The following is a 25,319-nucleotide window of genomic DNA, read 5'->3' as shown; positions in this document are numbered from 1 at the left end:
TTTTTTATTAGTTTGGAGATGATACATTCTCTTTCTATTCTAGAGGCTATCCTAGAAATAACAATATGCATATTTCAATCAACAAACTCTAAAGTTAATTGAGGGACATTTTATTAATTAATTGTTATGAATAGACTAATTGATATTATCTAGTTGATACTTTTACCCTACTCTGCTATATGATGAGAATCTTAAATATTTTAACTCCTTTTACCATTCTCCCAACTTATCTATAATTGTTATTCTAGGTACCTCATATAAGTGGAATTATACAATATTTGTCATTTAGTGTCTGGCTTATATCATTTAGCATAATGTTTCTGAGGTTCATCCACGTTGTAGAATGCATCAGAATTTCATTCTTTTTAAGGCTGAATAACATTCCATGAATTTTGTTTATGCATTCTTCTGTTAATGGATGTTAGAGTTGTTTCCATCATTTGGTTATTGTGAATAATGCTACTGTGAACACTGGTATGCAAGTATCTGCTTGAGTTCCTGCTTTCAATTCTTCTGGGTATACACCTAAAAGCAGAATTGTTGGATCATGCGGTAATTCCCTATTTAACTTTTTGAGGCACTATCAGGATCATCTGTGGATCTGATTCTACTGTCCATATTTATCTCTTAGTTTTTGATCATGCCATCATGTCTTTTGCCATGTCCTCTAGTTTTTCACATAGTGCCTCCAGAGAGGGTTTCCCTTCCCTTGGGTAGACAGATAAAATGGTAGCTGATCATCTTAACCCAATCAGGCACTGTGCTGAATGGAGGGTGGGCTGCAGCTCTGGTAAAGCTCAAGCTATTTTTGGCTATTCTCCATTCCAAGAGCATAGCCCTCTAGGGTTTTAAATAGAGAGCCTGGGAATTCACTGGGGTTTCCCCCCATTGTCAGGTTCATAACTCTAGGCTGAATCTTGTGTGGCTGCCAAAATGTCTCCTCTGCTTTTCAAAGGCTTTCCAATGAGATGTTTAGGCTCCCATTCTGTAAAACCCTAGGATTTGGCAAATATCCCAACAGGATAACTGGCTGTATGCTTGAGGCTCTCTTACTTTCTACAAAAGCTTGCTAATTCTTGTCCCTAGCAGCAGCTCTCTCCTAGTATACAGTCCTGTTCCTCAGAGCCCTGCTCATGCCAAGTATCAGCAATATCCCTGAGTGAAAAAGAGGCTCCAAAATTCAGCTCACATCACTGAGGTTCTTTTAGTTTACCTTTACTGTTAGGGTTCAGCTCTTTAGGGTATCAGCCCACAGCATGGTGTACCAAGGTCCTACCCTTGGTAGGACCTGGACTAGATTTTTATCTTCCTAACCCCATAAAACTCTATCTTAGGTCATATACCCCAGGCAAACAAAGTCACCAAATCTAGGCTCACCTCTCTCAAATCTTATCCTCTCCCAGATCTGGACCAAGTAATTCCTCACAAGATACCTTGTCAGCTCTTTGAAGCTTTAATGTGTACTTAAGAAATATTTTTTCTGCTTGCTTTTTAGTTCCAATCACACAATCCCTATTAAATGTTAGTTCTATCTTTACACTACTGATCTTAATACTACCAGTTTTGGTAAGTTTTAAGAACACAATTCCCAAATGCAGAGAAACTACAATTTTTTTTTTAAGGCAAGTTTCAGGGAAAAGATATGTTTTAGGCTCAGAAAATGTTTTCATTATTTTCAAATTTTAGTAAGATAACCATTAAATTATGCTAGAATTATTATTATATTAGAATTATTAAATTATGCTAGAATTCTGCTTCCATTTCTTATATAGTGAAACTAAAGGAAAAATCATGAAAAATACTTTAATAATAAAATACTAAAAATAAATAAAATAAAAAATACTTCACAACTATAACTCATTTGTAACAGAATATTCACCATAATATGCCTTATAATTTGAATATTATTATATTAATACACAATAAAAGCATATCTATTTCATTTTGTTTTAATCTCTTATTACAGTATTTCTAACATCACCAGATGATGTTAATAGGTCTTCCTGAGAGTCGCGGGATGGATTTTTTCCTAATCAAATATATTTGCTTTTTCTGGAGATGCACAGTATATATTAGTATATTAAAGATCCTGGGAAGTCCTCAGTAAAGTCACCTATTTATCTTTGTTTAACCTGCTGTTTTCGAATATATCTGATGGCGGACAACTTTTATCCATGGGATACCTTTTAATGTGCCCCAAGACACCTAGTTTGAGAAAAGTGCCCTAGAAAAAGGAAAAATAGACATTTCAAATAGTTTTGGTTATTTTATGTTATTATAATTGATTATATAACTCCTGCTTCTTTCTTCTTCATTGAAGGTAAGCAGGTGAATTTTGTGGGATTTTTTTCTTAGTTTTATTAAACTATAATTTTGTTAGTCTTTTCTGACATAGGGTAGCAGAAAGAATCTGAGCTTTATATAGAGATAGAATTAGGAACAAATTCTGGCTCCACCATCACAACCAAATTCTCTCTCTTAGTCATATATATATAAATTATATAGATTTAATTAAAGTATAGCTGACAATGTTACATTAATTTCAGGTGTACATATTTCTTTATTTGTAAAATGGGCTTGGGGGACTTTCATAGTATTATTTTAAGTATTACTGACCAGTATGCAGTACATTGCCTGGCCCCAGAGGTTTCTATCTTAAAATTCTTTAAGGACTGGGGGCACCTAGGTGGCTCAGTGGGTTAAGTATCTGCCTTCAGCTCAGGTCATGATCTTGGGGTCCTGGGATGGAGTGCTGCATCAGGCCCCCTGCTCAGCGGGGAGTCTGCTTTTCCCTCTCCCTCTGCCCCTCCCCCTCCTCATGCTTTCTCTCAAATAAATAAATAAAATCTTAAAAAAAATTCCTCAATAATCTGGGATGGCCAACTGAAAGGGACATATAAGACTGACACCTTTGAACTTGATTTGGGACTCATTTTTACTAATTCATTTCCCTGATTTTTATATCAGTAATTCTTCCCTTTCCTATTTAAGAAGCTGTAAGACTCCTGGGGAATAATTTTTTATCTTAATTGAGAATGCCTAGAGTTAAACTGATTTTCATTTCCTTAGAACTTCAGGTCTTCCTGTCTTATGTTCCTGTAACACTTGCTATTGCAATCATTATCCTACCTTACTGTATTCATTTTCTTCCCTGCTAGACTCTAAGTTCCTAAGGTCATGATAGCTTGTTCCCTGCTATATGCATATACCTAGCACCATTAGCCTAGGTGAAGAGTAACTACTTAATAACTATAGAATCTTTAATAAGTTATAGTAATTGGGATCCCAACAATCATTATTATAAAAAATGTAATTCTCAGAGGCAATGTTTTGATATTACTTATATCAGAAGATATTAGAAGAAAATAAGGAGTTAAATTTACTGATCCTCAAACGTATAACCAATAATTACTATTAGAAATCTTCGACTGATAGAGCAATTTTCCTGAGATATATCCAATCATTAGGATAGAAATTAAATACAAAATATGTTATATGCTTTTCAGATACATTTTTGGTATTTGAGAATGACCCCATTTATTCAAAAGGTGGGTTCCAGAAAGGTTGCCTGTAAATAATACTTTTATACTCTAAACATTTAAAAACTCATCCGATGTGAGTGAACTCAACTTTTAGTATATTTTAAAAATAATCCCTGTCTGTAATGAGGATGCTCTCACACTAATCTAGTATTATATATTTAGATTTCTGAAGTGTAGATTTTTCAAGGCGTGGAACACTCCTACTAACTTGGTCACACTGAAAAGCTATAAAGTTCAACAAAACCCTAAGGTCGAATTAACTTTTACTTTTTGAAAACAATTATTAGTAAGTATATAAGCAGTAAATATATCATTAATATAGTTCTTCTACATAATCGGAAATCAAAAATACTTACTATTATTTTCTTACAGTCCTTCCCTCTGCATAGTTCTGTATAGGTAGAGTATTGCACATATATAATCCAGCTTCCAACAAAAACCACCAACCAGGAAAAGAAAAGATATTTCATCCGCACATATGAAAAGCGAGCCTGTGAGTAAAAGAGCACATAACAATCATTCGTTCAGCACTAAGTCAGCCTTCACTGTCCTAGAACATGATTTTTGCCCCCCTTCTTGGAAGAACTCAATATATACTCTAGGCTTTCACATGGCAATTCTCCTAGAACAAAGTGTACTTTCACTGAGTCCAAACAGCACTGGTCTTAGAAAAGGAAGCTCCTTGGTCCTGCCAAGGAAAAAGGGAACAAAATACCCTTTAAAATGTATAACCTTTCAAATACCACCAGCATCTAAAGCTACTTAGGAAGCACGAGCACGTGCACCATGCTACCCTGGGCACTCTGTGAGATCAGGTAAAGAGAAACAATTCCGATATACTACAAGCTTACAGAGGAAAATTTCAAATAAGAATCTTCAAGTTCTTTATGGATAATCAGCATAAAAATAATTTTGTTTCAAAGAAATAAGAACAGAGAATTTGGCTATTTGTTGAACGTCTCATAGTGAAGTGCAACCAGAATAAGAAATTAAACTTCCAGCTCATTCCTATTTCTCTGTTGTATTCACTAAGGCTTTACGTTCCTTCCATTCAACCAACCAAACGCTTCACCTAATGGGTACTCTGGAAGCTTGAGGAGCATGTTGTTACAATTATTAAAGGAAAAATAATTGAAGAAGGGTTAAGATACATAAAGAATAAATTACTCTTTGCATGTCAGCTTGGAAAGCTACACAGTGGGATCCTCTTTGCATTGTTTTGCGCCCAGTTCTCTGCTATCTAATTGCAACTTGGGCCAGCTACAGCCTTTTCTCCATCAACAACATAAACAGTTTAATCTTCAAAAGTGTCAGTGGGCAAGATAACTGGACATTTATTTTTTGAGTCTGGAACTCCAATGGTCTGGGTTTTATAAATGGTAAATTTTGGGGGTATGGAGATAATTGAACAGAACAAATTACAGATATGTAAACAAACAATGAAAAGCTACTTTTGCTTTTACAATCACCAGCCAGTTTCTCACACTGGGTAACAGTAGGATACTGTGAGCACTGTGAGCATGCAAAGAAAGCAGAGAGAGATGAAAGAGACCTAAGTGCACCTGCAGAAGACAATGAGTGCAAGGGAAAAACAGACTCAGGAAATACTGAATTCTGTTGGCCCTATTTACGATTTAGATATCTGTCTTTGTGAGATTAACAGATGGTGAATTCCAGTACCAAAAAGCTTTAGTATAACGAATTCACAGTGAAGTGACAGGTCTTTGAGCTTTATTATTAAAATATAAAAAATGCCTTTAATGCAAGCTATTTTTGTATCGCTCTAAAAGAATCCAGTAAAAAGAAAATTCAGACAGAATTCTAAATTAAATCACATAAATGACAATGGGGTATACACTGAAGGGTTTGTTTGAAAGACATTTAAGATTACTTGACCCTACTAAAGGAATCTAGTCATCAGACAGAAATTGATTTGTACCAGTATTATGAAGCTTAAATATGATTAAATGACATAATGCTTATAGAACATAAGCACTATGTTCTATAAGCATTGGGACAGTGATACCCCACATTTTGAGGCACATAGTTTGCAAGGCACTGAGCAAAAAGTCAAAAACACTGTCACTATGATTTGGCCACCACCTTGTTTTTGAACTTGCAAAAAGAAAACTGAATCTGAATCTGATTAAGTCTTTAGCTCCAACTCCCAGTTTACAGGAAATACAGGAGACAGAGGAATATAAGTGATACCTCAGTAAGTGACACTATTGGGATAAAATCAGCAAACTCCAGGCTGTGGAAAATGCTGCGATACAAACAACCCAGTTCCCCAACACGTAAATTACAAGGGAGAAAATAAGGAGAAGATGGGGAAAACTGAAGACTAAAAAATATTTAAGAAATATATCAAATAATCACAATCTGTGGATCTTTTTTGAATCCTGATTCCAATGAAACTGTAAAAAAAAAGATATTTATCAGACAATTGAAAATTTGAAGCCAGGATACCTGACGTTATTAAGAAATTGTTTTAATTTTTCAGGCACAATAATGTGATTTTTAAAGAAAAGAGCCCTAATCTTTTAGAGGCAGACACTGAAATATTTATGAATGAAGTGATATATTTGGAATTTGCTTTAAAACAACAGAGAAAGGAAAAGTAGGTGGGGTATACTTGAAGCAGGTTTGGCCATGAGTTGATAATTTTCAAGCTGGGTGATGGGGGCATGACTTCTTTTGTGTATGTTTTTCTCTACTGATGTAAAATTTTTTATATTACACAATAAGGCATACTTCTACACCAAGACACCTTCTTCCCATACATTCACTCAGCTGCTATTTATTGGTTGTCTATTATGTCTACTATTGTTACTGCCTTAGGCATTTTAAGACCATCTCCAGTTATTGGGGTGCCTGGGTGGCTCAGTCAGTTAAGTGACCAATTCTTGATTTGCACTCAGGTCATGATCTCAGGGTCTTGAGATCAAGCACTGTGTGGGGCTCTGCACTGGGCATGAAGCCTCCCTAAGTTTCTCTCTCTCCCTCTCCCTGGGCCCTTCCTGCCAACCTTCCCCCCCCACTGCTCACGCTTTAGCTCTCTCTCTGTGTGTCTCTCTAAAACAAAACAAAACACATCTCCAGTTGCAAGAACAAATTATAAATCTACCATACAAGTGTCCAATAGTTCAGAGGGTCACTTGAAGGACCATAGCATAGCATGATTTTACTTTCAGAAGTCCAATCTAGCATGAACATCTTATAGGAATTTTTTTGAGGCAGGGTTTTGTGTTTGTTTTTAAGATTTCATTTATTTATTTATTTATTTGAGAGAGAGAGAGAGAGAGCTTGCACACATGCACAGGGGGTGAGGAGCAGAGGGGGAGGGAGAGGAAGAGGGAAAACAATCCCAGACTCCATGCTGAGCAAGGAGCCGGATTCTGGGCTGGATGTGAGGCTTGATCTCCATAGTGACCTGAGCTGAAACCAAGACTCGAGGCTTAACCGACTGAGCCACCCAGGCACCCCCTGAGGCAGGGTTTTAAAACAAGATTAGTTCAATTCATTTTAAAAAGAATCAGGGAAGACATACTATTTCCTTTTTCTTCTCCCTGCCTTGCTCTGCAGCAGGTGTATGTCACAGAGTAAAGGAAAACACCACAGACCTAGTGAGTAGGGTTTTCTCCCAGCATCCAGGTTGGTCCTGTCTTCCCTTCTTCAAGGAGTCTCGTGATGTTAACTGCCCTCTATCAATAATTTCTATTCAGGTTTTTGTATACATGTTTAGTAAAGCTAAACACGTGAGATGTTTTCAAATGCATATGAAGCTTAATACGTGTAGGCAGCTAAGGCTTTTGTATATTTCTCTCTCCTGCATATTCAATTTAATAAAATTTGAAATCATTTTGCTTTTCTGTATCTCTCAAATAGATATATTTTTCGATTTTCTCTGGCATATATTTAAACTGAAAAACACCCTGTGAACCGGCTTGCCTGCTGAGTGCTCGTCATGATACCGAAAGCCAAAAATTTTGGAGAGGAAGTTAGATTAACGGCGTTCCCAGCAGGGCTCTGGGCATCACCTGTTGTGGACATAATGACAAAAGGAGTGAGACATTTTTATTCCAGCACGCCATGGAAAATCACTGTGATTTGGGGGTAACACAAAATAGTTACAAGGACCTTCATGTGTCCTCTAATATCTGCAGATCCTGCTGCTTCACATTTTAAAATAATGATTGAAGAAAAACAGCCATAAATGACATCTCTAGCTATTAACTAATTTTATTTCCCCTGTGTGGTAATCACTAAAATGTTTCCAGTGGTCTGTTCTGTACCAATTACCTAGACAACCCAGTCTTTGATTAAGAAATGTACTTACTGTTTCTGATCTTTTTATTTATGCTGAACTACCCAAAATACTGCCTAGCAGCTTTTCTGTTCTGATTTTTGTGCCCAACTACTAACGGTACACTGCTTTATTTCAAATTATACTCCTGAAAAGCTGATAAGAACTTTAGTAAATACACTATGGCAGTGATTCTCAACTAGAATTACTTTTGCCCCTTAGGGGACACCTGGCAACGTCTGGTGACATTGCTTCATGACTGGGGAGTGCTACTGGTATCTTGTGGGTAGAGGTCAGAGATGTTGCTAAACATCTGACAATGCACAGGAGAGCCTCCCACAACAAAGAATGATCTGACCCCAAATGTCAATATTGCTAAGGTTAAGAAGCCTTGCATTATGGTTACATTATAAAATGAAACCAAAAATGGAGAGAGTCAAAACTGTCTTACGTTGTCATTTTATATTCAATTAGTCTTTAAGGCATCGACTAGTACTAATTAGAAAAATTTAACATCTGCCTGGAAATAACAGTTAGAAGCAGTCTTTATGACTAAAGTAAATGATTAGTAGTATATTAGAGAAAAATCACTGGAGATGGCAAATCTATAAATAATGAAACAAACTTTCTCTACCAATTCCACTCTAAAGAATAGTGATGCTTTTTTTTTCTATATTGTTTGATCTCATTGTGATAACTTTTTGTTTCAAAAGAAATCTGAACACCTTTGATCTTATTTAAATAATTTTACATTAAGTTTTAAAAATAGGCATAAGGTGGCAACACATCAACATTTAAAGCTACTTCCATTGCTTATCTTTTTCATACTCAACATCTTCTGTAAACATAAAGCACGTGGTCCCATTTGCTTTACCCCTGAATACTCCCTAAACAGACGTTCTTAATTTTGAGAAGTAGAAAAAAAAATATCATTATCTTTACTTTTAAGCACAAATATTTTAGTTGACATATTTAGTGGACTTGAACATTCAAAAAACATAATTGATAAGGTTATGACTTACACAAACTCAAATACAATCATTTTATCGTTTGTCATGTTAAAGAAAAAGTTGAGAGACGTGTGTTTGTCTTTTTAGTTAAGTTTTTCGATTACCAGTTACTCTGAAATAATCTTTGAAAATTTTTTTTCCTTATTGTTATATTGACAACATTGTAGCTGGCTAACTTTTACTGCATATTTAGGACTAATCTAGCTGAAAAAAACTAGAGTTAAAATTAAGGATAAATGTCCCCAGATATAACTTTTACCCTTTCTTTAAATATATTCTATTTATAGTAATAGTACTTTTGAAAAATGTGCTAGCTATAAGAAACAGAAATATGAAGAAACCATTTAATAGGGTAAATATTTACTGTACAGCACAACACATGCAGATAAACTTTATTTGGAACGGATCCTGTACCTTTATTAAAAGGGTGTCTCACTACTAGTTGGAGGACTATTGAAAAACCATTAAGAAGAAAGTCTAAATGTACCAAATGTAAACTATCCTGGTGCTAACTTTCACAAACATCAAAAGACAGCTATGATATTCAAAGAAACATTAAAAAAAAACTTTTATGTCATTCCAAACAAGGAAAACCTTGGGTTTTTATGTTAAAAATAGTGAAAAGAAAGGTTCTAAAAATGTCCGTGCTCCCCAGCTTGTCTTGAGCATGAAAATGCTTATTTTTATGACAAAACTTTTAGAGAATTTCTTGTCAAACAGCAATATTAGACTAGTGGTCAGAGGGTTTTTTTTTTTCATCTTTGTAAGAGGTGAATTTTCACATTTATAGGAAGAATCCTAGCTGTTCTCTGACCTAAATTCTAAAAGTTTTATTTGCATGAGCATATTCTTTCTCAGTTTTGATTTTCTTGTTGAAATAAAATTCCAGTAAGGAGCAGATAATTTTCACATTTTCTCCGAATGTTGGTTCCTATTTTTAAAGCTCAGGGGCTGACGGCATCAAAAACGCAAGAACACCTGGGGAATTAATTGCATGGGGTGATCCTTAAGTCTGTGGCTAGTTTCAATAGTACATTACTATTTCAAAGAAGTGTCAAAGTATGGGAAAATGTTCATGATACAGTAAGTGAAAAAAATCAGTTTTCAAAACATGTAGGGTATGTTTCCAATTCTGCTTTTTAAAAAAGAGAAAAAGTCACCAATAGACTGTAGAAACTGCAAGGAAATAAACCAGAATGTCAAGTGTAGCTATCTCAAAATGTCAAGAGTGGTGGGATCATGAATGATTTTTATTTTTCTTCTCTATTACACAGATTTTTCTATAATGAATATATTACTTTTTTAAAAAGATTTTATTTATTTGACGGAGAGAGAGAGAGAGCACAACTAGGGGGAGTGGCAGAGGCAGAGAGAGAAGCAGGGTCCCCGCTGAGCAGGGAGCCCGATGTGGGACTCGATCCCAGGACCCTGGGATCATGACCTGAGCCGAAGGCAGACACTTAATGACTGAGCCACACAGGTGCTCCTGAATATATTACTTTTCTAATCAGAAAAAAACCTACATATTTGTATATAGGTGCTTAGCACATCCATTTAAAAATATATCTATAGGATCTACTGCTCTTTATGAATAGGTAGGCAGCCAGCATTTTACAAAGCCTTGGGAGGGAAGTGTAGCCTCCATTAGCACTCTACATAAAAGAAAAATTAACATTTGCAACAGCAAATGAACCCAGTCATGGGGTTCTTCAGCATACTAGGGCAGAAAGACAGGGGTTAAGAAAGCTAAGTATTCCAATTTTCTATTGCTATATAACATATATGCCATAACTTAGTGGCTTACAACAAGAATTTACATTTCTCATGGCTCTGAGGGTTGACTGACTCAGCTGGTCAGTTCTCTCAAGTTTTTCATGCATTTGTGATTAGGGCTGAAGGCACATGAAGGAGGACTGACATGGTTGGGTATGTCCAACCCCTCAGCTGGAATGGCTGGAACGGCTTCATGTGGCTGGCAGGACTTCTTCAGGGCCTGGTGTTCATGGTAGCCAGGCTTCTTACATGATGGCTGACTAACCCCAGAGCAAGTGTTCCCAGAGACCAAGATGGAAGTGGCATCATTTCTGCCCCACTCTTATGGTATCACAGGGCCAGATGAGATTGAATATAGGGGGTATTCCATAAGGGTATGAATAACAGAAGGCTCTCACTGCGGGGTCACCTCTGGACACTAGCTACTTCTGCAGGATAGAATCAGGAAAGTAGGGTCTAGGGGTGAGGAGAAAAGCAATATGGAGGTCCCAGCCGGAAGAGAGACAATTTTTCTGGCCATTCTGATTAAGGGTTCTTCTTTCTTCCTTAGTAGGGAAGAATTGGAAATTGCAGTTAAAATCCATTAATAGTTTGTGTAGTTGTGTATATTTATGTTTAAGTCGACTGAATATAGTTCTCATTCCATATCATGAGCTCAAAAACTATTGACAAATCTTTAGCTTATATACAAAAGTCTCAAGTTAAAGAACTACTTGAGATATGGTTATAGATAAGTTTCTATATAGGATTCACATTACCTTATTTCGGTTAAGATTCTGGCACCTAGAATGGGAAAATCAGGTGTGCGTTTTCCCCTTTTAGTAGGCCTAAGGCCTACTGGGTCTAGAACTTACTGAAACATACAGTAGTCACATACAAATCTTACATGGGAATCCTACTTGGCACCTAAATTCACTAATATTCACTTACTAAAAATAAAGGTTAGCTAGGTTTTACTGAAACCTGAAGATTAAAAAGCACAGTCCCTTTAAAGTTCAGATTCTGAAGCACATTCTAGAGCAAATTTTATTTGGAATAATTATTTCTAAGGTTGTACAACCCAATATTTTTTAAGATTTTATTTATTCACTTGAAGGAGAGAGAAAGAGAGCACATGAACAGGCACAAGTGGGGGGAGGGGCATAAGGAGAGGGAGAAGCAGACCTCCCACCAAGCAGGGAGCCCGACGCATGAGATGCTGATGCAGGGCTCAAGCCCAGGACCCTGGGATCATGACCTGAGCTGAAGGAAGACGCTTAACCGACTGAGCCACCCAGGCGCCCCTATACAACCCAATTTTTAACACAGTTTAGAATCCTGGATTCTCTCGGAGAACCCAGAGGCTACCTGATTATAATTTAGATGAAAGTTGATTATTGTAAAGGGTTATTAAAAAGAAGTTAATTTTAGTTAATATTTTGTGATACTGATGAACTGCTGGGTTTTCTAGCTTCCCTTCCCAGTATTTATTTTATGGGACTTCTAGGCACAGTGGCAATTAACTATTGAAACCTAACCTCCCTTTGATACATGAGAAAAGCGTTTGTGTATGTTCAAACACAGGGGTGGCCAGGGAAGGGGTGTTGCTGTTCACCTCTGTACAACAACATTCTGCCTTTTATCACTGAAAGGGCTGTGGCTGCTCAGGGAATGTGGTCTGAAAGGAGCTACTGTTCCTATGACCTGAGACAGTGTAGGGATTCTCTTCCCATTGGTTGGTACCCTGCCGCAGTTTTCTAGGAGCCCTAGAACAGACAACTTTTCTTTAAGTTAAAAATATAATAGGTTAGAAAAAAAAAATATAATAGGTTAGAGAGTGTCCACGTAGTCCCTTCTAATCAGACATCTCTGAGGGTAAACTCCTAATTTGTTAAGCAATTAAAATGTAACTGACATATAAAATAGAAACTACATCAGAGATAGAAGAGTCCTCAATAGAACCAGATTCTATTTTTTTGGCATCTCAGAGTACATTAATACCAGAAAACAGCACATGCCCAGTATAGGAAAAAAAAAAAAAGGACAGTAAAAAATTATGTAAATTCCAGTTATAAGATAAGTAAGTCATGGGGATGTAACGTACCGCATGGTGACTATAGTTAATAACACTGTACTGTGGGGCGCCTGGGTGGCTCAGTCGGTTAAACGTCTGCCTTCGGCTCAGGTCATGATCCCAGGGTCCTGGGATCAAGCCCCACATCGGGCTCCCTGCTCAGCGGGGAGCCTGCTTCTCCCTCTGCCTCTGTCTGCCTGCCTGCCTACTTGTGCTCTCTCTCTCTGTGTCAAATAAATAAATAAAATCTTAAAAAAAAAATAACACTGTACTGTATATCTGAAAGTTGCTAAGATAGATTGTAAAAGTTCTTATCACAAGATGGCGATTAAGGAGCATACTTGTGATGAATACTGGGAGGTGTATGGAATTGCTGAATCACCACATTGTACACCTGAAACTAATATAACACTGTATGTTAACGCTACTGGAATTTAAAATAAAATTTAAAAATTAATTAAATAATTAAAAGTTCTTATCACAAGAAAAATGTTGTAGCTAGGTGTGGTGGTAGATGTTAAGTAAACATACAGTGGCGATCATTTTGCAATATATACATATATTAAATCATTATGTTGTACACCTAAAACACCATGTTACACCTCAACTATAACCTGAAAAAACAAAACAAAACAAAAAGTAAATGATCCAATCAAGAAATGGGCAGAAGACATGAACAGACATTTTTCCAAAGAAGACATCCAAATGGCCAACAGACACATGAAAAAGTGCTCAACATCGCTCAGCATCAGGGAAATCCAAATCAAAACTTCAATGAGATACCACCTCACACCAGTCAGAATGGCTAAAATTAACAAGTCAGGAAACGACAGATGTTGGCGGGGATGTGGAGAAAGGGGAACCCTCCTACACTGTTGGTGGGACTGCAAGCTGGTGCAACCCCTCTGGAAAACAGTATGGAGGTTCCTCAAACAGTTGAAATTAGAGCTACCATTCGATCCAGCAATTGCACTACTGGGTATTTACCCCAAAGATACAAATGTAGGGATCCGAAGGGGTACGTGCACCCCAATGTTTATAGCAGCAATGTCCACAATAGCCAAACTGTGGAAAGAGCCAAGATGTCCATCGACAGATGAGTGGATAAAGAAGATGTGGTATATATACACAATGGAATATTATGCAGCCATCAAAAGGAATGAGATCTTGCCATTTGCAACGACATGGATGGAACTGGAGGGTGTTATGCTGAGTGAAATAAGTCAATCAGAGAAAGACATGTATCATATGACCTCACTGATATGAGGAATTCTTAATCTCAGGAAACAAACTGAGTGTTGCTGGAGTGGTTGGGGGTGGTAGGGATGGGGTGGCTGGGTGATAGACATTGAGGAGGGTATGTGCTACGGTGAGCGCTGTGAATTGTGCAAGACTGTTGAATCACAGATCTGTACTTCTGAAACAAAAAAGAAAAAGAAGAAGATAGCAGGAGAGGAAGAATGAAGGGGAGTAAGTCAGAGGGGGAGACGAACCATGAGAGATGATGGACTCTGAAAAACAAACTGAGGGTTCTAGAGGGGAGGAGGGTAGGGGGATGGGTTAGCCTGGTGATGGGTATTAAAGAGGGCACATTCTGCATGGAGCACTGGGTGTTATGAACAAACAATGAATCATGGAACACTACATCAAAAACTAATGATGTAATATATGGTGATTAACATAACAATAAAAAAGTAAATGATCCAGTTTGGTATATTCCTTTCCTAATTGTTTTCTAGTATGTATAAAAAATATATGTCTTTTAAGAAAAATAAAAGTTGGAGTCTTATGTTAATTATCATATCTCTTTTTTTTCACCTAACATACTGCAAACATGTACCTAGGCCATTAAATAGCCTTGTTATTTAAAACATATAAAATTTACATGAATGTAAAACATTTTAGAGTATGGGTGTGCCATAATTTATTTAACCCTATCTCTATTGTTGGACATTTTTATTATTTCCGACATTGTGCTATAATAAAAGTAATAACAACACTATTAATGTAAGTCAGTATTTATTAGTGCCACTCTACCAGGAACTGTTATAAGCACTTTCTATATATTAATTTCCTTAATCTTCATAAAAACTCTATGATCCAATGTGATAAATCGATTAGGGGTGAGAAAACTGTGGCCCATGAGGCAAATCCTGTCTACCACCTGGTTTTGTAAATACAGTTTTATTAGAACACAGCCATCCCATGCACTGATTTCCTGTATAAGGCTGCTTTCAGGCTCTAACAATATAGTTGAGTGGTTACAACAGAGACTGTATGACCAGCAAAGCCAGAAACATTTACTATCTGGCTCTTTATAGAAACAGTATGTCAATCCTTGAATTGCAAATATTCATCCCCTCCCCCTGCCCCACTTTCCCTGCCTCACTGATGTTGGGCTTGGCCATGTGACTTGCTTTGGCCAATGATTCTTAGTTGATGCCATGCAAAAAAAAAGCATATAATTGGACTTGCCTTCTTATATTTCAGACACTGTCAGGAGAAGATCAGTCCCTGGTAGGCCACCTGTCCCAGGAGAGTAAGTGATACTGTAGCTCACCTGAACCACGACCATGGGCTGGAGTGAAGCACAGCCCAGAAAAGCTGAACAGCAGCTGACCTGCAGATGTGTGACTCATTAGATGTCACTGAGTTTTGGGGTAATTTGTTATGCAGCATTGTTGTGGTAGCTAATGGATACTGGAGGGGATTATTATTCTCTCCTCACAAGAATTCAGTGAGTGGGGGACTATTCTTTTTACAGATGGAGAACCTCAGAAAAATACAGAGGTTAAAGCAAGGCTATACTAGGAGTAAGTAGAACCCAGGATGTAAATTGAGGCAACCTGGCTTCAGAGCCTGTACTTTGCTCTATTGCCTATTATATTAAAGATGTAAATATTTGCTGGAGTATCTGATTATTTATTCAGGAGAGATTAAAGTTAGTAAAACTTCTAGGTCAAAGGGTATGTAGTTTCTGTTTTTTTTTTAAATTTTATTATGTTATGTTAATCACCATACATTACATCGTTAGTTTTTGATGGAATGTTCCATGATTCATTGTTTGTTCATAACACCCAGTGCTCCATTCAGTACATGCCTTCTTTAATACCCATCACCAGGCTAAGCCATTCCCCCCACCCCCTTCCCCTCTAGAACCCTCAGTTTGTTTCTCAGAGTCCATAGTCTCTCGAGGTTCGTCTCCCCCTCCGATTTCCCCCCCTTCATTTTTCCCTTCCTGCTATCTTCTTCTTCTTCTTCTTCTTCTTCTTCTTCTTCTTCTTTTTTTTTAACATATATTGTATTGTTTGTTTCAGAGGTACAGGTCTGTGATTCAACAGTCTTACACAGTTCACAGCACTCACCATAGCACATACCCTCCCCAATATCAATGACCAATACATTCCAAAAGTTTTATAACAATTAACATTCACTGGTTTTCCAAATGCATTTATTTTACCTTCCCCCACATCCAATTTTATAGGCAAATTAAAGTTTTAGTTTCATTTCTTTGACTATGGCCTTGATGCTTTTTATATGCTCTCTGAATCTTTAGTATTAGTTGTGGCAAAAGCTAGTCAAATTTTAAAGTACCCCCAAGTTAGGGATGACCTCGGACAAATTCAGATATCTTAAGAGCTATCATGGTTGAATATCTTAGGCCTGACCTAAGTAAATTAAAGAATAATTAGAAGCACAGAGGAATCTAAGATGGACCTTCAGGTTATGTGAGTCCAACGAATGGGAAATGTGACCTTACGCTGTCTGTATCAGAGGACAGAGGTTACAGAAGCATTCCTTCTTGGAATGAACATCACTAACATCTAACTAGCCTCCTTTCAGTTTGATGGTAAAATGTTGATAGTTTTAAATTAAGTATTATTTTAGGGGCACCTGGGTGGTTCAGTAGGTTAAGTGCCTTTGGCTCAGGTCATGATCCCAGAGTCTTGGGATCAAGCCCCCCCGCATCAGGCTCCCTGCTCAGCAGGGAGACTGCTTCTCTGCCTGCCAGTCTGCCTACTTGTGTTGTCTCTCTCTCTGTCAAATAAATAAATCAAATCTTTTTTAAAAATTAAGTTTTTTTATCATTATGTTTTGTTAATTACCTTACATCATTAGTTTTTGATGTAGTGTTCCATGATTCATTGTTTGCATCTAACACCCAGTGCTCCATGCAGAATGTGCCCTCTTTAATACCCATCACCAGGCTAACCCAACCCCCCTCCCCTCTAGAACCCTCAGTTTGTTTTTCAGAGTCCATAGTCTCTCATGGTTTGTCAACCCCTCTGATTCCCCCCCTTCATTCTTCCCCTCCTGCTATCTTCTTCTTTTAATTTTTTTTTAACATATAATGTATTATTTGTTTCAGAGGTACAGGGTATGTGCTATGGTGAGCGCTGTGAATTGTGTAAGACTGTTGAATCACAGATCTGTACCTCTGAAAAAAATTTAAGTATTATTTTAGAATAGCCCTAAAAGTCTGTTTAAAATGGCAAGATTCTATTTTTAAAATATTACAAATCATGCAAACCAGATGGTCATCTCTAATTTTGGAGTTTCTCAGACAGGTGCTAATCTAAAATTGTCCTCCCATTTCTCTTTTTTAATTCCAGAGAAAGCTAAAAACAAAACAAAACAAAAACAAAGCAAAACCTATAGAAAATACTTTCAAGGTAAATGACAGTGATTTTGATCATAGCAATGTTCATTTACAAGAAAAGGAGTTGACTTATAAAGGGAATGCATCGAGACAGTTTCTATATGAAAATGTTTTGCTGGCCTTGTGGGAAGTGAGGCACCTACCTGCTGACAGTTACTTACTGCAACACAAGTACTTAGAGAAATACTTTGCTGGATGGGAAATGCTGAAAAGTAATTACCAAAAAATCCTCATGAAAATACAGTGTTAGAGGGTGAGGGGATGGGTTAGTCTGGTGATGGGTATTAAAGAGGGCACATTCTGTGTGGAGCACTGGGTGTTATGCACAAACAATGAATCATGGAACACTACATCAAGAACTAATGATGTAATGTATGGTGATTAACATAACAATAAAAAATTTAAAAAAAGAAAGAAAATACAGTGTTAGAATTACAATCTATGGTGCTTAGGATAATGGATAGCTTATAAATAATGTTTGTAGTAACTATTGCTACCAAACTCTTAAATAGGCAACATATACTCTAAACACAAAAATGCCAGTGGATTTTTAAAATTATACCAAAGACCAAGCTAACTTGACACTATTTTGAGTATTCAGTTTCTCTTCCACAACCCACTAATTCCTAAAATTCCTAGTTATTAATATGTGGACCATAATAAAGCCTATCTGCTTAGAAATATTAAATCCGAGATTATGTCCTAGATGGGTGAGTTTTAGCAACAGCAAAGAAGAACTGGTTGCTCAGAGCTAGAAAAGGCCTTGCAGATCACATAATTGGAATCTATAATTTTATAACTGAGGCCCCAAATGGTTTGGGATTTGTCAAATATCACTCAGTATATTATGTGACCTTGGGCAAGTTACTAAACTTCCCTGAGCTTTAGTGTCTTCATCTATAAAATGCAGATGTTGTGAAAATTAGACAAAATCACAGACAAAAAATACTTAAAAATTCCTATTCATAGAAGTATAAGTAATAATAATACAGTGACACATATCAGGGATATGTGCTCAAAAACATTTCCCAATATAAATGCACAATGAAAATTGTGGGGATCAGCAAAAAAAGGCACAGTACCTGGGACCTGGCAGTGTTCATTTCTCCCAAGTAAGTTCAGATCTAGCACCCCTGCTCTTTTCACTATGCCAGAGGTCTCCATCCAGAATCTAATAACCCCAAACCAGCCTAGCTGTGAAAGAAAAAGGGCTGAGTTGTCTGTATGGAGGAGCCTAAATTACCTCTTTTTTTTTTTTAAGATTTATTTATTTATTTGTCAGAGAGAGAGAGCACAAGCAGGGGGAGCAGCAGAGGAAGAGGGAGAAGCAGGGTTCCTGCTCAGCAGGGAGCCTGATGTGGGACTCGATCCCAGGACCCTGGGATCATGACCCGAGCCGAAGGCAGATGCTTAACCGACTGAGCCACCCACGCATCCCACCTCTTACTTTTAAAGATGGTCCCTCTGAATTAGAAATGCATCAGTGATGAACCAGTCTAAGCAAGCTCTCATTTGGGCTGCCTCCACTGTACCTACCCTGTGAATGACTAAACAAAAGAGATTAGTTTCCTGGCTCTGCTAGCTTCTTTAAATGTTTGATATTCAAGTACATGACAAAATAATTTAAGCTTCCTAATCTCTATATTTAGTTGCTAGGAGTTTAAGGTATGATTTAAACAAATTAATTGAGAAAATAGCATAATAGAGAAAAAATGTTGCATAGCCCATAAATACTAAAAATTTTTTATATTTTGGGGGAGATTTTTGGGATTCCTTTGGACATTTTATCTCAATAAATATGTAGAGTTCTTTGTAAGAAAAGTAAAAATAACCATTTGTACTGCTTTATGTACATGTATATATAAAAGATTCCCAATAGATATTGATATAATTTAAATTTTTTTCTGGACTCACTTTTCCCATCTCCTCAGCTTTAAGTATTTCCAAAGTGTAAAGGGTGTGTGTGTGTGTGTGTGTGTGTGTGTGTGTGTGTGAGTATACTTATATATAAGTATGTGTTAGTGTATTTATACATATATGTGTGTGTGTATAATTAGAATAGTGTTGAAATTCTAGGTTAACTTAAAAGGTTAGTCTAAGATATTTCTAATCATACTTAATAGGGTAGTTTAGATAGAAAATCAGCCATTATTTTCCTACCTATTTATACTGAACTTACAGTAAAAATTTTATCTTTACTATTAAGCTCCATGTCAAGTATTTTTCTTTAAAAAATACACTTAAGAATATTTCTAAAAATTAAACCAGATCAGTGGTTACTTGATGGGTGACTGATTGGGAAGGATCACCAGAGAAATTTCTAGGGAGATGGAAATGTTTTGTTTTAATAGGGGGTGAGGGTTACATTAGGTAAATGCATTTGTCAAAGCTGATCAAACTGTACAACTTAATATCTGAGCGTTTTGTTGTATATAAATTAGACTTCAATAAGAAAATTAAAAAAATAAATATATCAACTACTGAAATACTGAAAAATGTCTATCTCCTAGAGAGTCCAGAAGAAATCAGGAAGCAACCACACTGGAGTTGTGACCATGAGAAATGGTAGGAAAAGAAAAGGATTTGAAAGATAGGAGGTAGAATGATCAGGATTTCATGGTTAAATGAACATGGGAGTGATGGTGAGGGGGGGGATCAAGAAGGACTCCCAGGTTTCTGGCTTGAGCAACTGGATGGATCATGGTGCCATTTCCTAAAACTGGGAACAATGGAAGACAAAAATATGAGGGGAAAGATAAAAGGATGAGTTCAGTTTTGCGCATGTTGAGACTAACACGCCTGTGAGTCGTGCCAGTGATATTTAGAAGGCAGCTGGATATACACGTCTATGGTTGAGAAAACAGAAGTCAGAGCTGGAGGCAGAGGTTTGGGAGTCACGGGGAAGACTCAAGAGAAAGGCAGGGAAAGTAATAAAACCCATGGCAAGCTGCTATCACTTATAGAAAAAACTCAGAGTGAGAACAGGGTTTAGGGCTGAGCCCTGAGAATCTTCACTAGTTAAATGGCTGGGTGAAAAAGGAAAAGCTATAACAGAGAACATGCAGGAGCAGACTGGTTGGAAGAAAACCAGAAGGATGTTGTAATGTGGAAATCATGGAAAGAGGATCTCAAGAAGCAGAAAGCAGTCCAGTGGCAAACGTGGCTGAGAGGTGACACAGCTGGGGACTGAAAAGTATTCATTGGACTTATTGACACAGAAGTCAGTATTGACCTTGACAAGAGCAACTTCATGGGAGAGAGGCCAGACTGGAGTGAGCTGAAGAGCAGGAGGTATAAAAAATAAAGACAACCAGGTAGATAGTTATCTTTTTTTAAAAGAAAGTAGAGATTTTCTTTTTTTTTTTTTTAAAGGTTTTATTTATTTGAGGAGAGGGAGCAAGCATGAGCGGGGGAGGGGCAGAGAGGCAGGGAGAAGCAGATTCCCCGCTGAGCAGGGAGCCCACGTGGGGACTACACACCAGGACCTTGAGATCATGACCTGAGCCAAAGGCAGACACTCAACCGACTGAGCCACCCAGGTGCCCCCAGATAGATAGTTCTTAAGAGAAATTTGTCTATACAGAGCAGAAAAGCCATAGGGCATTGGCTGGGCTTGAGGCAGAAGTTTTTTGTATTTATCTATCTAACTATCTATCTATCTATCTGACAGAGACAAAGTGAGAGAGGGTACACAAGCAGAGGGAGCGAGAGAGAGGGAAGCAGGCTTCCCTCTGAGCAGGGAGCCCAATGCGGGGTTCGATCCCAGGACCCTGGGATCATGACCTGAACTGAAGGCAGACGCCCAACGACTGAGCCACTCAGGAGCCCTGAGGCGGAAGTTTTTTAAAGCTAAGGGAAACTAGACCTGTACCTCTGAAACAAATAATACATTATATGTTAAAAAAAAGAAGATAGTAGAAAGGGAGAAATGAAGGGGGGTAAATCAGTGTGGGAGACGAACCATGAGAGACTATGGACTCTGAGTAACTGAGAGTTCTAGAGGGGAGGGGGGTGGGGGGATGGGTTAGCCTGGTGACGGGTATTAAAGAGGGCACGTTCTGCGTGGAGCACTGGGTGTTATACGCAAACAAGGAATCATGGAACACTACATCAAAAACTAAACATGTAGGGGTGCCTGGGTGGCTCAGTCGTTAAGCGTCTGCCTTCAGCTCAGGTCATGATCCCGGGGTCCTGGAATCGAGTCCCGCATCGGGCTCCCTGCTCCACGGGAAGCCTGCTTCTCCCTCTCCCACTCCCCCTGCTTGTGTTCCCTCTCTCGCTGTGTCTCTCCCTGTCGAATAAATAAATAAAATCTAAAAAAAAAAAACAACTAATGATGTAATGTATGGTGATTAACATAACATAATAAAATAAAAAAATAAATAAAGCTAAGGGAAACTAGCACATACTTAAATGTCGACAGGAAGTCGGTAGAAAGAGACAGGCTGAAAGGAGTAAGGTATTGACAGATAAACAGCACAAGGTCCCTGAGATGGTTCTAAGGGAGGGGATGCAGAGTAGAGATAAAGCAACAACGGGATCCCCGGTACCCCAAGGGAAGAAGGACAGAATGCATGTACATGTGTGTATACGCGGGTGGGGAGTTGAGATAGTTTTATCAGATAAGTTCTAATTTCTCTGAAATTATAAAACATTTCACACATACAGAAAAAAGTCTATACAGAAAAGTTAGAGAAAATAACATAAAAGGCAGCTCTGTCTCCACCACTAAATGTAAACAGAGGTCAACAGTTTGCTGTATTACTTTAAAACTCTTTCCTAGAAGAAATAAAATGTTACAATCAAACCTAAGTCCTCCCCTTCCCTTCCTCATCTTTCCCTTCATCCTTAGAGGAAACCATTGTCTATAAATTGGTGTCTATCATTGCCATGTCTATTTTCATATTTTTACTAAATAAAGTACATATAATACACAATGCTATGTGCTTTCTGCTGTGAGGCGCAAAGATACAGTAAAAGCCACAGACCAGAGTAACTTACCTACAAAAAATTCACACATTAAAAGCTGCAAGGTCCAGGGCTGGCTCTGACTTCACCCCTGAGTCAGAGTCAGAGTCAGATCCAGGCTCAAGAGGAGGGAGGATCTGCAGGCGTTTCTCGGGAGAGATAATATCGTTCTGCTGTGCATACTCTTGAGAGAAAGGGATGGGGTGACCTTCCTTGCCTCCTACCACAGGAGAAGTCACTACCTCAAAGCATACACCCAGGAGTTTGGAAAGTGGCTGGACTGGACTCCGACATGGACCTGAGAATCTCCAGGTGAAGGTGCTCTGATTATCTGCTTAAGGTGGTGGAGAGGTCACTTAGATTTCAACTAGGTGCCAACTAAGCACCCCAAAAAGGTAGAACAGGATAATTTCTTTGCACCTGTTTTTCAATAACAATCATTTTAAGTGACTTGACTTCAGGCATATCTCATTTTATTATGCTTCACTTTATTGCACTTTGCAGATATTGTGCTTTTTACAAATGGATGGTTTGTGGCAACCCTGTGTGGAACGAGTCTATCGGCACCATTTTCCAAGAGCATTTGCTCCTTTTGTGTCTCTGGATCACATTTTGGTAATTCTCACAATATTTCAAACTTTTATTATTATTATATTTGTTATGGTGATCTATGATCAATGATTTTTGTAATTGTTCTGGGGAACCACTCTCATATAAAATGGTATATTCAATAAATGTTGTGTGTTCTGACTACTCCACAGAGCGACCAATTCCACTGCCGCCCCCCGCCCCCATCTTTCACCCTCCCCTGGGGCCTCCTTATTCCCTGAGACACAATATTGAAATTAGGCCAGTTAATAACCCTACAATGTCTTCTAAGTGTTCTAGGGAAAGGAAGTCACACGTCTCTCACTGTAAATCAAAAGCCAGAAATGACTAAGCTTAGTGAGGAAGGCATGTCAGAAGCTGAGACAGGCTGAAAGCTAGGCCTCTTGTGCCAAACACAGCGAAGTTGTGAATGCCAAGGAAAAGTTCTTGAAGGAAATTAAAAGTGCTACTCCAGTGAACACGCAAATGATAAGAAAGTTAAACAGCCTTATTGCTGATATGGAGAAAGTATTAAGTGGTCTGGCTGGAAGATCAAACCAGCCTTTACACTAAAGCCTAAGCCACAGCAATAGGCCCTAAATCTCTTCAATTCTGTGAAGGCTCAGGGAGGTGAGGAAGCTGCAGAAGAAAAGTGTGAAACTAGCATTAAGTCGGTTCATAATGTTTAAGTAACAAGCCATCTGTATAACATAAATGTGCAAGGTGAAGCATCAGGTATTGACGTAGAAGCCACAGTAGTTATCCAGGAGATCTAGCTAAGATAATTCATGAAGGTGGCTACACTCAACAGATTTTCAGTGTAGATTAAACAGCTTTATATTAGAGAAAGATGCCATCTAGGACTTTCATAGCTAGAGAGAAAAAGTCTGCCTGGCTTCAAAGCTTCAAAGCACAGGCTGATTCTCTTATTAGGAGTTAATGTAGCTGCTGACTTGAAGCTGGAAGCCAATGCTCATTTACCATTCTGAAAATCCTAGGACCCTTAAGAATTGTGCTAAATCTATATTGCCTATACTCTATAAATGGGACACCAAAGCCTGGATGACAGAAGATCTGTGTACAACATGGTTTACTGAATATTTTAAGACCACTGTTGAAAACTATTGCTCAGAAAAAAGTTTCCTTTCAAAATATTACTGCTCTTGGGTCACCCAAGAGCTCTGATGGAGATGTACAGTGAGGTGAATGTTGTTCTCATGCTTGTTAACACAACGTCCATTCTACAGCCCATGGATAAAGTGATAACGTCAACTTTCAAGTCTTACTATATTAAGGTCATAGTTACCACAGATGGTGATTCCTCTGATGGATCTGGGCAAAGTCAATTGAAAACCTTCTGGAAAGGATTCACTGTTCTAGATGCCATTAAGAACATTCATGATTCATGGGAAGAGGTCACAATATCAACATGAACAGGAGTCTGGAAGAAGTTGATTCCAGCCCTCATGGGTGACTTGGAGGGCTCAGGACTCCAGTGGAGGCAGGAACCGCAGATGCGGTGGAAACATTGAGAGGACTAGACGCAGCAGGGGAGCCTGAAGATATAGGCATCTCATGATTCATGATGGAACTTTCACAGATAAGGAGTTGCTTCTTATGGATGAGCAAAAAAAAAAAGGGGGGGGTTTCTTGAGATGGAATCTACTGGTGAAGATGCTGTGAAGATGGTTGAAATGACAACAGAGGATTTAGAATACGACATACACTTAATTGATAAAGCAGCAGCAGGGTTTGAGAGGACTGACTCCAATTTTGAAAGAAGTTCTACTTTAGGTAAAATGTTATCAAACAGCATCACATGCTACAGAGAAATTGTGAAAGGAAGAGTCCATTGATGCAGTAAACGTCATTGCTGTCTTATTTTAAGAAATTGCCACAACCACCACAACCTCCAGCAGCCACCTCCCTGACCAGTCAGCAGCCATCAACATCGAGGCAAGACCCTCTACCAGCAAAAAGATTACAACTTGCTGAAAGTTCAGGTGATGGTCAACATTTTTTAGCAATAAAGTATTTCTCAACTAAGGTATGTACATTTTTTAAGACATAATGCTACTGCACACTTAAAAGACCATGGTAGAGCGTAAACATAACTTCTATATGTACTGGGAAACAAAAAACTTCATTTGACTCACTTTCTGGAGCCATTCCCTTTATTGCACTGGCCTGGAATCAAACCCACAAGCTCTCTGAGGTATACCTGCTCTCGGATTTAGGGGAAAAACTAAGGATAGCTCAATTACTGTAGTTGGAACTTCATATACAAAAACTAAAGAATTAGGGGCACCTGGCTGACTCAGTTGGAAGGGCATGTGACTCTTGATCTCCAGGCCATGAGTTCAAGCCCCATGCTGGGTGTAGAGATTATTTCAATAAATAAATATTAAAAAAAAACAAC

General features: G+C 38.0%; 1 protein-coding gene across 3 annotated transcripts in view; it reads right to left on the bottom strand.

Annotated features, from left to right (window-relative positions):
• The window catches only part of DIPK1A (divergent protein kinase domain 1A), a 118,419-nt gene that overhangs the window by 27,769 nt on the left and 65,331 nt on the right, over positions 1–25,319 (bottom strand). The window contains exons 1-2 of one of the 3 annotated variants that reach the window (XM_073896292.1): positions 24,207–24,335; positions 3,899–4,033 (exon numbers count right to left, since the gene is read on the bottom strand). In XM_073896292.1, the coding sequence (XP_073752393.1) occupies positions 3,899–4,012 (114 nt within the window). In that variant the 5' untranslated portion in view covers positions 4,013–4,033; positions 24,207–24,335. Of the gene's footprint in view, positions 1–3,898; positions 4,034–7,493; positions 7,579–24,206; positions 24,336–25,319 lie in introns of those variants that run through there. The other 2 variants (XM_073896291.1, XM_025872203.2) reach the window with 2 other exon arrangements.

This window comes from Callorhinus ursinus, unplaced genomic scaffold (genome assembly GCF_003265705.2).
Source record: "Callorhinus ursinus isolate GAN/ISIS: 27379988/994484 unplaced genomic scaffold, GSC_fseal_2.0 scaffold9, whole genome shotgun sequence".
In the NCBI taxonomy this organism is placed as follows: domain Eukaryota; kingdom Metazoa; phylum Chordata; class Mammalia; order Carnivora; family Otariidae; genus Callorhinus; species Callorhinus ursinus.
This window is presented reverse-complemented; position numbering and strand designations above follow the sequence as displayed.